At 41.7% G+C, this 12,647-nt stretch overlaps 1 protein-coding gene across 4 annotated transcripts in view; it reads right to left on the reverse strand.

Annotated features, from left to right (window-relative positions):
* Positions 1-9,456: 9,456 nt before the first annotated feature.
* Positions 9,457-12,647, reverse strand: part of DPY19L3 (dpy-19 like C-mannosyltransferase 3) — a 77,142-nt gene continuing 73,951 nt past the window's right edge. For all 4 annotated transcript variants that reach the window (XM_042970549.1, XM_042970550.1, XM_042970548.1 and 1 more), the window contains one exon: positions 9,457-11,594. In XM_042970549.1, coding sequence (XP_042826483.1) covers positions 11,433-11,594 — 162 coding nt within the window. In that variant the 3' untranslated portion in view covers positions 9,457-11,432. The remainder of the gene's footprint in view (positions 11,595-12,647) is intronic.

The raw sequence follows: 12,647 nt of genomic DNA on the forward strand, positions 1-12,647 counted from the left end.
TGGTGCCAGACCTGTAACAGGAACTTGAAAATGGGACGTGCATTTCCAGCATCAATTCCCACCTTCTCTCTTCCCAATAATACTCTGGTTTTCCTAGCCATGTGGTTTACGTGGGGTTGGCCTCACATTCAACTCCAGAGGGAGAAATTGGCCTAAATTGTCAACATAACTCATCCCCGTGGTCTTAGTGATTGGCCGTAAGGTGGACACATGAAGGAGGTCACGTCAGAAAGATTCTCTGAGACCTTTGAGTTATCTGGGAAGTACGCTCTCTCCCCTCTGAACCCGGACCATGCAGCATATAGACCTTGAGAGCAGCTGGCAGCTATTCTAGAAACAGGAACAAGTCTATGAGAATGGAGGGAGTATGTTAATACTCACTGAAGCAGAGCAGTGAACTGGGCAGAGACACACACACGTCCTGGACACACTATTGATTAAGCATCTCACCTTTCTTCTTCTTTTAATTTTGAGAGAGTGAGAGAGAAGGGAAAAAGGGCAGGGGGGGAGAGAGAGAGGGGGAGAGAGAATCCTAAGCTGACGCCACGGTCAGTGCAGGGCCCGATGTGGGGCTCGATCCCATGAACCTGGGATCACGACGTGAGTCAAAATCAAGAGTCAAAGAAGCAATTTATCGGAAGGGTAACGGGGGTACTTGATGGAACCAACTGACTGAGCCACCCAGCGCCCCAACATCTCAAGTTTAACATGCAAATTCATAACACCTGATTCCTGTTCCTGTAAAAAGGCCTGCTCCTCCTCCGTATGTTAGGTCAGGATAAGCAAGGTTGAGGTACAATAACAAACAGTCTTGAATCTCAGTTACTTAAAACAGAGGTTAATGTTTAAATTGCATGTTGAATGCAAGTTAGCAGGAAGTTCTCTGTTCCACGTCACCCTTCCTCCAGGACCCAGGCTGATGGAGAAGCAGCCACCATCTGGGAGAGAAAGAATCTTGAGGATTTTGAGCCATTCTGACCAGAAGTGACACATCCCATTGGCCAGAACTAGTCATAAGTTCACATTCAACCAGAAAGAGGAAGGAAGAGAGAACCAGAAATACTTGTTGAACACCAATGACTCCCAGGCCAATCCTCTCCATCTCAAGAAAAGGCACTACTACCATCATATACCCAGTTACCCAAGTTAAAACAAATCGAGGTGTTACCCTTGATCTTACTTTCCCTTATTCCCAGTGTATAACCCTCTAGCAGGTTCTATCAACCCTGGTTCTCTTCCTTCTCCACTCCTACCATTCTGCTCCCCAAACCATAACCTTTTACTTGGATGACTGAGAGACCCTTAATGCAATCTTCCCTCTGCCCACCCAAGTCTAATTTCCACACAGCATCTGTGGGAGGCTGAATCTGTCCCCGTCCCCAATCTCCACTTCCGAATCTCCAGAACCTGTGACTCTGTCATGTTACTTGGGAGAAGGGTCTTTGCAGATGTGACAAAGGTTACAAACCTTGAGATGAGGAGATCACCCCGTCTTTGTTGGTGGGTCCAATCTAATGCTACATGCCCTTAAAAGTGGAGAACTTCTCCCAGCTGTACTTAAAAAGATACAGCGGGGTGGGGTGGGGGGGGGTAAGGAGAGGTGCAGCAGGTGGGTACCCGATCCCTGTTGCTGGTCTGAGAGGTCGAGGGCTGTGTGCCAGGACCCCGGGAAGGCTTCTAGGAACTAAGGATGGTCCCCAGCTGAGAGACAGCAAAGAAACGAGAACCTTGGCTCCACAAACACCTAGAACTGAGTTCTGCCAGTGACCTGAATGAGGCTGGAAGTAGACTCATCCCCCCAGTCCTCAGAGCGGGGCTAGTTTTCCTCCTCATGAGACTCCGGGCAGAGACACCGCTGAGCCATGCTGACTTCTGGCTACGAGACGGAGAGACAATTTATCTGTAATGTCTTAGCACAGGAGCTTTTGGTATTTGATATGGCAGCAATAGAAAATGAATGAATACAGCATCCACCGCCATGTTTTATGAAACATAAATAATGCCACTACTCTGCTCAAAATCCTCCAAAATGTGTTGTTCTATCACATTTGGAGTAAAATTCAACCGATTTACTGAGGCACACGTGGTCTGACTTCTGCATACTTCGACTCCTCTCTCCCTTCCCCATATTCTTATTTCTGACCCTTAATTGCACCAAGCTCCTCCCACTTACTTGCAACCCTTCTCCCCTCGGGTTTTAGCATGGCGACGTCCTTCTTGCCAGTCAGCTTAGAGCCCAAAGGTCGGGAAGGCTTTCTGAGCACTTAGAACCAAGTAACCACTGAGTTACACTCTGTCACAGTGCCTTATTTTAATTCCCTTCAAACATTTGGCGTTTTCTTATGTGTTTGTTGTCTGTATCCTCCACTAAAACGTGAGTTCAATGAGCCTATGGACCTTGTCTGTCTTGTACACTGATGTGTTCCCGGGGGCCTAGAGGTCTCAATAAATATCGCGTGAATGAATTCAGTCAGTCGGACATTAGATTAAGTCTCACCTGAAGGCCTAAAAAAATAGTGAAACATGCTAATAAATCCTTTTATGATTTTAACCAATTTGAGTTAGGTATTCTGGAACTCCCAACGTGAAAATTCCTAACTGGCACATCCTTTCTTTTTCTCTTAGAGGAGTTTTTAGAACTCTGTCAAAACACGTCACCACAGCATTTGTATTCAATATAATGACAGAAATTTTAAAATTTGTGTTTATAGCCAGGGCCTTTCCTATTCTCCGGTCTCACCCTTCTGTAGAGTAGGTGCTCTGTAAGTTCTCCTGGAAGGAATCGCTGAGCTGAATGACACAGGGAGGGTTGTGTTTGTGATGTTTGTCATTCACCAGGCTCTTACAGATACTCAGATTCTGAAACATACTGTATTAAAGGAACAAAAATGCTGCCCACAAAGAGCAAAATAATTGGACGGTAGGTCCCCTATAATGGTCTTAACTATTTGTCCTACACCATTAATTATCAATAATCCCAAAGTACTTCTCTAGCCAGAGGGAATCTACTGTGAGATCAGGTGTTGTAAAAAAAATAATTAACAGCAGTGAATGCTAAATGAGCACAACTTATGTAAATAATCTTAATAGCAATGATAAGAGAGATAATTGTTTACAGGTGTCATTTCCTGGGGAAGAAAATCCGCCTTTTCTCACAGGAGGAAATGCTAATAGTTTCATTAAATGTATGAGCCCTAATTAGCACACTGCTGCTCTAATTACTGTGCCAGCCCTGAAATCACGTTATTTTATTCTTTCTCTTCCCTAAAGCAGATCAGATGCTTCTACGTTCTTTATATGTGTATCTTGGCAGGGCTTTGACATTTATCTTCAACAATGATAACGTCTCTTCCAAAACCATTCAGTCAACAGCTTTAGTCTTTGTCCATGGCTTCCCCGCCCCCCCCCCCCATATACACACGCAGACACAGACACATCTCTCTTTGTGATGTAAATACATACCTGAAAGATTACTGAGAAGTTGGTTTCCTGACAAACTGTTCTTGTTAATCTTCTAAGCCTGTAAAGGGTTTTATTTATTTTTTAATATCTTTTCTACAGCAAGAACAGTTCACATAAAATTACTAAGGGCCCTTTAGTATCTGTATGACTCATATAAGTTTGCTCTTCAGTTTTCCTTGACGTTCTAATTTTGATGATAAGGAGGACAATGATGATATCCTATGGCTCCCACTACTGTACTCACCACGGGCAAAGTATTGGGCCTAGTGTTTTAAGTGTTAGCTCATTCAATCCACTCATTGAACCCCATCTGTAGATTATTACTGCACTTGCATTTGCAAAAAAAAAGAAACTGGAGCTGAGTATAAGTAGCTTGCCCAAAGTCATATAGATCCATTCTCTTTCCTTCCCTTGTGGGACTTCGGTTACACTTCCAGGATAAAGGGACATGCTCTAATACAACTCATGCTCTTTCCATTTTCATCTTTTCCTCCCAGGCTTTGGTCTGCATATTTTCTTCTAACCTATTGTCCAGTTGATCAATTCTCTGTTCGGCTGCATCTAATTTGCTATTACTGATTAACTTATTACTTTTTTCAAAGTTTATTTGAGAGAGAGTGCACATGCAAAAGTGTGGGAGGGGCAGAGAGAGAGAGAGGGAGAGAGAGAGAATCCCAAGCAGGCTCAGCTCTGTCAGTGCAGGGTCCCATGCGGGACTTGAACTCATGAACCAGCTCATGACCTGAGCCAAAGTCAGATGCTTCACTGACTGAGCCACCCAGATGCCCCAATTTATTACGCTTTTCAGTTTTAGTATTTCCATTTTGTTATTTTTTCATGGTTTTCAGTTCACCTCAATTCTCTTTGTCATTTAATTTCTTAAATATAGTAAGTGTAGTTATTTTACAGTCTGTGCTTTAATCCCCAATATCTGATTAGACTGTGGCTGTTTCTATTTCAATTGTTTGTCTTGTTTTTTTATTCCTGTTTTTTTATAACGTTTTTTAATGTTTATTTTTGGGAGAGAGAGTGCTAGTGGGGGAGGGGCAGAGAGAAAGGGGGACAGATGACCAGAGCAGTCTCTGTGTTGACAACAGGGAGCCTGATGTGGGGCTCGAATTCATAAACCATGAGATCATGACCTGAGCCGAAATCAGACAGTATCTGCAAAGCACATATGCCTTGTTTTTGATTGAGTGCTATATATTATATATTTGGAAACGTAGAGATAACTTGAGGTGATTAGCTTATCACCCTTCAAGGCTGTCTTACATTTGCTTTTGACAGGCAGGATAACAGCTTCTATTCCTAGGGTAAGGTATAGCCTTTCTGGTGCGTCAGTTCACTGGCTAGAGAGGTTCACCATAATCTCTCCACACTGGTTGGACCACAATTCTAATGTTTCCTCAGCACCGTGGAACCTCTGAAACCTCTGTTCAGCTTCTCTGCTAAGCCACACATGTGAAGGTTAGGAATTACCGGAGGCCCTGAAGGGAACTTCTCGGATTTTTTTTTTTTCCTCCAACTCCCTCCTCCCTGGTGCCCTGCTCCTCCAGCTCCTACCAAATCCCACCAAATCCCAGCCATCTTAGCTGTGAACTCCAATCCATTTGCCACTCTCTGCTTGAGCTCCATTTCCTTGTGCCATGGCTTGAAAGACTCCAAGGAAGCAAGCCAGGGTGAGATTGGCACTCTCCTGTGTGCCTCCCTTCTCATAAGTTTGTAGTCCTGGGTTAGGTGCTATCAAATGCTCAGTTTTGGCTAGACCCTAGTTTTCTTTTTAACTTTCTGGTAGGCAGCATCGTAAGATGGCCCCCAACATTCCCCCCGCTCCCCCCGGTAACATGCTCTATATAATCTCCTCCCCTTGAAGAGGAGTGGGTCCTGTGACTATGATGGATGTCATTCTCATGATTGTGTTACACTGTATGGCAAAAATGAAGGGAGTTTGCTGATGATGTAATTCAGGTCCCAAGTCCGTTGATTTTAATGAAAGTGGGGATTATCCTGGGGGGTGTGATTTACTCAAGTGAAAGGCCTCAGAGGAAACCAGCCATGTGTAAACTGAATGAAGAGATGTGGCCTCCAGGAGCTCCTGGCCTCCTGCCACTACAGTAATTCAAGTAATTCTGCTACCGATTCATTTTTTGCCACAGAATTGCAGACATTATTTCATATAATTCTTTTACAGTTCTGATTCTGGGATTGTATCTTCTTACACATTTTTTTTTTTTAATGTGTATTTACTTTTGAGAGAGCAAGAGCCGGGGAGGGGCAGGGAGAGAGGGAGGGAGAGAATCTCAAGCAGGCTCTGCGCTGTCAGCACAGGGCCTGATGTGGGGTTCGATCTCATGGACCGTATGAACCTTGAGATCATGACCTGAGCTGGAACCCAAGAGTCACTTAACTGAGCCACCCAGGTGCCCCTCCTTTCACATTCTTAAATCATATATTTTTTATCTTTCTTAATCAGATTTACCAGGTGTTTATTAGTCTTTTCAATCTGTGAATATTTGAGTATAGGCCCACCTCGTTTTATTGAGCTTGCTTTATTGCACTTTGCAGATACTTTTTTTTTTTTTTTTTTTTTTTAACAAATTGAAGGTTTGTGGCAACCCTGCTTTGGGCAATTCTATTGGCACCATTTTTCCAACAGCATTTGCTCACTTTGTGTCTCTGTGTCACGTTGATAATTCTTGCAATATTAAAAACTTTTCATTGTATTTTTTGTAATGATCTGTGATCAATGAGTAGGACTTGATGAAAGTTCAGATCGCACTGCCTTCTTAGACATAATACTGTTGCACATTTAGTAGACTACAGTATGATGTAAACTTAACATTTATATGCAGTAGGAAACCAAAAAATTTATTTGACTTGCTTTATTGCAATGTTCACTTTATTGTGGTGGTCTGGACCCCAACCCAGAGTATCTCCAAGGTATGGCTGCATATATTCTAAAAGATAAGACCTTCAGAAAATAACAATGTCCATTTCACACCTAAAAATATATAATACTTCTTCAATATCATCACTGTTCGAAGGGTTTACTAGAGTTGGGGGGACAAGGACAGAGCCAAATTCAAGGACAGAGCCAAATTCAAGATGCAATCCTCTCAGATTACTCTGTGCTGTAAGGGTGTGGCTTTCAATCAGTAAGAAATACATTTTATTTGGCACCTCAGTACAATAATGCTTTCACATGTAACAAACAACTACTGGGGCTCCTGGGTGGCTCAGTCGGTTAAGCGTCCGACTTCAGCTCGGGTCATGACCTCGCGGTTCATGGGTTCAAGCCCCAGATTGGGCTCTGTGCTGACAGCTCAGAGCCTGGAGCCTGCTTTGTAGTCTGTGTCTCCCTCTCTCTCTGCTCCTCCCCCGCTCGCACTTTGTCTCTCTCTCAAAAATATATAAACATTAAGAAAATTAAAAAAACAAACTACTTCACAAAGCAATCCTTACACTTCCCACACGGACTGTGCCTTCCCCTTCTCCTCTCCCTTTCTTTTCTTTCTCTCAAGCTTCTGATGCTGGTTGCAACCCACTAAGCTGATTTCACATTACACTATAGTTCTATCTGCACTTTGAACCCTATAAAGCAAATGGCTAAGTATTAAATTAGATGAAAAGGTTTGAGATGAGTTTCAGATACCGCTTTTGAAAGAAGAGGCGAGAGAAACAGCATTTCGACTGCTGCGTGCCTGGTGTCACGTGCCAACATTACACTTGCTCCGTTCACTCGGATCCTGAGTCTCTCACTTATCTGTACCGTTGGTAGCACTTCCGGTGCTAGAGGCCATTCCCACGGGGTGTACTCAATAGCTTAAGAGCTTTCTAAGAGTCAGCACAGAGTATTTGAGGCCCCACTGACAGTTTCTTCTATTTGGAAGCGTACTGGCCTATTTGTTTGGAATTTCAGTATCTGCTCTGGACACTGTAACAGTCAAGCACATTTGTTGTCTATAAACTCTGACCAAAATGGACTACCACCAATCTTCCCGAATTACTAAAGATTGACAATTTAATCAAGAAGTACACGTGATTCAAAAATGAAAACAAACAGCATTTATCTCTTTGAGGATAAATTCTGCTGACAGCAGCCTTCTCTTTAGAAATCTAAACTATAACCCTGAGGTTCAAGTAAAACAAGTAAGCAGCTATGAAACCAAATTCCATGAAAAAAATAAACTCCTTCCACATTAGCAAGTCCAGTCGAGACCTTGCCACATCCTCCAGTGACTGGACTCCATTTAGCATATATTTAATACACTTCAATAAGCTGGTTCCTTGGTTTCTGACCTTCAAAGAAAGGAAAAACACTCATCTTGTGTATTTTAAAAGAGCTTTATTTAGTATATAATCTCCGTACAACTCAGTACAACAAATTATAAAGGCTCTTTGTAAGATTTTACCCTTAGGATGTTAAATACAGAAAATCAATTGCCACAACACAGCAAGACACTCTCATCTTAAAAGCTTTTTTCCATCAGCAGATAAGCACTCTCTTCTAGGCCAAAAGGTTGTCATATATAAAGCCTTTGGGAGAATACTAACCAACATACGTGATCTGAGAACATTTTAATATCTTCCTAACAATCCCAAGGTTTGAATGAAATTTTAAAAAAAATGGAATATTTCTATGTTAACTCAGGGAGGTTTTGGCCAAAGATGAGCTAAAACTGGTACATCTTAAACTAAGTTCATATGGAATCAGAATAAACATTTTTAGTTAATCATGAAGTAAAGATGCAGACTGGATGAAATATTACGCATGTCTTTGCCATCTGGCGGCACCTGCCCCAAACACACACACACACACACACACGCACACACGCACATCTGGTTGACCTCACAAAGTTCAAGAAAATCATCTTTAAGTGGACAACAAATGGCCTAGATAAACACCTAATTATGCTTCTGGCTAATATATCTGAAGTTAATCCCTATTTTTTAAGTCTGTAATAAAAGTGACTGTAACCTTTCAACTTTAGTAGAATCTCTGTTAGCCACTGTGATCAGGATCAGTCATTTAATGAAGTAAGTAGATTTATGCAGGGAATCATCATTTTAAATGTGTAATTGTCCACTCATTTACTAACCTTCTGCTGGGAAGCCAAGGCCTTTCCTTTGCAATAGGGGTTCAACAACTGCAGCTCTATTCTTGAATAAATCACACCAATATGATTTGGGTACATTTTAACACCTTCTGATCAGTCTAGATATTTTTAAAGGTGGAATAAGTACTTAAATCGATAAAGCAACCTAAGCTTAGAAATGTCCTTGAATTTTACGTTTTCCCAGTATTTTATAATTTTTCCAACCATGCCTAATGTATTTAAAAGCAATTTTGACTAGCAACTCAACCTTTATCAAATCTTACCAAAGCATTCAAGTTAAATTTCACAGAAATAACCCTTTCTTTTCCACACCCGTATCTCCTAGGTTTGTGTTGAACTGTGTACTCACAGCAGGAAGTAGAACTTGCAGAGAAGCTGCGTACGGGCACAGAGCTCACGGGACGGAGCACATGCCGTGGGCGGACACTGGGCAGCAGCCTGGGCAGTCAGCTTACAGGAGGGATGGAGTCCGTCGGGGAGTCCGGTGAGTCACGTTAAGTAGAGGATGATTAAGAGCACTTATTGTACATAGACGTTCTTCCGAATGCTAACCCCGAAGCAAGATCAAGTGGTTATTCTACCCATGAAAACCAGCCACAGTATGAGGCTATTACCAAATATTAACAGAGCCACTGAGATCTGCACGGCGGGGAGCGAGGACGGCCCCAGGTGACGTGCTTTGGCCTGGTAGAGAGCCAGGAGTCAGTCACTTTTCCTCTTTCCTCCCGTGGACTCCAACGAGAAGGTCATAAAAGAGACAACTGATGAGCACTAAGAAGATTTAACATGATTTGTTGGCAGATTTGGTCATCAGGACATAAAAATGTCAACTCTACAAGGTCACAGTGTCTTGGAAAGAGCATATATATGGATTCTGTCTTGCAAGACCTTTTTTTTTTTTTTTTTTTGGCACTTTATTTTTTTTCACAGAAGACTGAACACTATGTTTTGGCAACAATGGCACGTAGACTGTGAGAAAAAGATTACTGTGTGCCGTCACGGCGGTGAGGAGAAGCATAAAAATTGAAGTACATGTTTCTTATACTGAAACTGCACATACCCAAATGCTTAGATGAACGCATATAGAAACATTTAAAATAAAACTGAAACATATCTGGAAGGTAACAGAGGACTTTAAAAACAAAACTACATAGTCTAACATGTACCTTACATGTGCTTCGTTTCAATTAAGAGTAAGGCACTCGCTGAAGGATGTACTGACCCATGCTGTCAGCCACACCGGGCATGCATCATTACTGGCTTAATTAAAGTTTTAGTACTGATTAAAGTGTTTTATTATTGTATTATCCTAAACTGCAGTGGTCTCCAACCTTATTAAGGGATACAGGAAAGACATAATTCAGGAGTTTCAGCTGCATAATTTAGTAACCCAGCCAGTGTCATTTTTTTTATTTAAATAAGTTTTGATTAAAAAAGCTGAGTATCCTTGAGTCCAACATGACAGTGTAAAATTTCTTTTTGAATACTGTTTAATAATAGTAACTCAATAGAACATCATTTAAACATGCGATAGATCTATCTTGATGCCGAGGGTAATTTACTTCAATACAACTGCAAGGAGAAACCTTTAAATCATTTCCAACTGGCAAGTACAGGGGAGAAAGTTAATTTCATTAGCCATTTTGACTTAATTAAACATGCAATATGCTTTTATCAGCAACTTTTACATGTCCCCATCATTAGAAATTAATTATAAAAGCAATTATCAAAAAATTTTTGAACAGGTATACATAATCTCTTTGTTGTTTACAAATAAGCATGACTTAGAGGCACTTGGTTACCTTTGAGTAAGAAAAAGAATCACACTACCTGGGCCCTCACAGCAAGATTGGAGACCACAAATCAAATTTGGTATGAAAATGCTCTCTGCCAAAAATATTGTATTAGTGAATTAGTTAAGATATAACCTTTTAAAAATATTCAGACTTTGCAAGGTTCTATGCTGTAAAAAATACAAAGGCTAAAAACAAAAAGTTTACAAAATTTTGCAAACCCAGTAAATTTAAATGAGTAAGAAATGAAGAAAAATTTTCTTACTTGCAGGATAGGTTAAGTAGTATCAATAGGTTTTAAAATAACACTAAACAGTAACAAATTCTGCTTGGCTACGTAACATTTTTGCTCCTTTAAGGACTTACAATAAGGAATTTGCCACACTTTTCTGTATCCGGCATTAAAACATGCACCCACATGCGCATACAGACACAGACAGACACACACAGACAGGATGCATACGCTGAAGTGCGAAACATTACATTTCAGACACGGCACAACACAAGGTTTTAGGTATATATACAAAGACCTAACGTGATTAAAAAAAAATATTAAAAGCATGACAGTCGGAAAACATTATAAAAGTTTTTAGGTGAAACAGGGCGATCGAGGGCTTTTAAAAACCCACCAGGTGTTCTTTGCTAGGGAAACGACATTAAAGAATTGCATTATGCATCCCCTTGATTCAATTCAATCGTAGCTGTCTGAAGTCAATCAGCTCAGTCAAATCCTGAAGAGCCTCTTGATTTCCAACAAGAGGGGTGTCTGTCCAGGCTCCCGTGGAACACTTCCTGTTCTCCCCACCAGCAAAACTTCCAGACCACTCTTAGAAAGTGGAGAATGTTTAGGCTACAGAACATTAATGAAACAAGATAAAAAAGACTGAAGCTTGTGTGAGATACTTCCCAGGACGGTAACGCTTGTGTAAACATCCCTACAACTTACTTATATCACAGCTTTGTGGTACAGGCTACCTAACGACAGATGAAATGTTACCTGTTGAGTTTCATTAGGATGGAGTTTCACGTATCAAAAATAGAGATTGACCGAAGAGCTCGGCTACTTGTTTCTAGAGAGCTTGTAAACATGGAACGTTTTGTTCTGGAACACTCTGGTGAAGTATGCCGTGTAGGGCGGCAGGTTTCTCTTTATCTCTTCGCAGAAGCGAGGGTGGCCTGCGAGTTTCAAATCAGGATCGTTCTCTCCTGGGCCATCCATCATCTAAAGCCAAAACAAAACCGAATACAATTTGGGAAAAAAATAATTATATTGACAAGAGAAGAAGGAACAGGTGACGGGGCTCCTCTGAGAGTGGTACGTTAGGTGAGCGTAAATCGTCCAATTTCAATGTCAGTGGCTGCTTCGAGACGATCTGGCCCACCTCTTTCCCCTGCGGAAGTGTAAACCACAGCTGGAGAGGGGAGTTCTGCCACAGGAGCATCCCCTCTAATGGCAAAGCCAGAAGCAGAACTTGGGTCCCCTTGTTCTTAGGAATGTAACACGCTGTGGCTCTCACAAGAATAAAAAACTGAGAAGAATGACTATGACCAGAGGAAATCCTCCAACTCAGTAGGTGGCCTCGTTAGAAAAAGTTACACACAAATCAAGATTTAAATGCGCGTCTTTGGTCTTTACCTCCTGTGAATTCAAGATGGTTAGGGACAGTTACTTTCCTCCGGCAAAAATCTGAATCTCATGTTTGTCCCCGCCACCCCCCGCCAAGCTTTACCGAGGCATAGCTGACAGACAAAACTGTATATATTCATGATGATCTGATACACATGGACATGGTCAAATGATCACCACCATCAAGTTAATTAAAACATCCATGTTCCGGGGCGCCTGGGTGGCTTGGTCGGTTAAGTGTCCGACTTCGGCTCAGGTCATGATCTCATAGGCCGTGAGTTCGAGCCCCGCGTTGGGCTCTGTGCTGACAGCTCGGAGCCTGGAGCCTGTTTCAGATTCTGTGTCTCCCTCTCTCTCTGCCCCTCCCCTGTTCATGCTCTGTCTCTCTCTGTCTCAAAAATAAATAAGCGTTTAAAAAAAAAAAAATAAAAAAAAAAATTCATGTTCCTTAAAGGAACAAACCTGCAGTTACAAGGTGAATGAGTTCTGAGGCCCGACTGTACAGCATGGGGAGAACAGTCAATAATACCACAGACTTGAGATTTGCTGAGAGAGGAGATCTTAAGTGTCCTGAATCTCAAAATCTGCACAGTCAAGTTTTTCTTCCCTCACTTGTTTCTTAAATATCTATCAGCTTTTATACCAAAT

Source organism: Panthera tigris, chromosome E2 (genome assembly GCF_018350195.1).
Source record: "Panthera tigris isolate Pti1 chromosome E2, P.tigris_Pti1_mat1.1, whole genome shotgun sequence".
In the NCBI taxonomy this organism is placed as follows: Eukaryota; Metazoa; Chordata; class Mammalia; order Carnivora; family Felidae; genus Panthera; species Panthera tigris.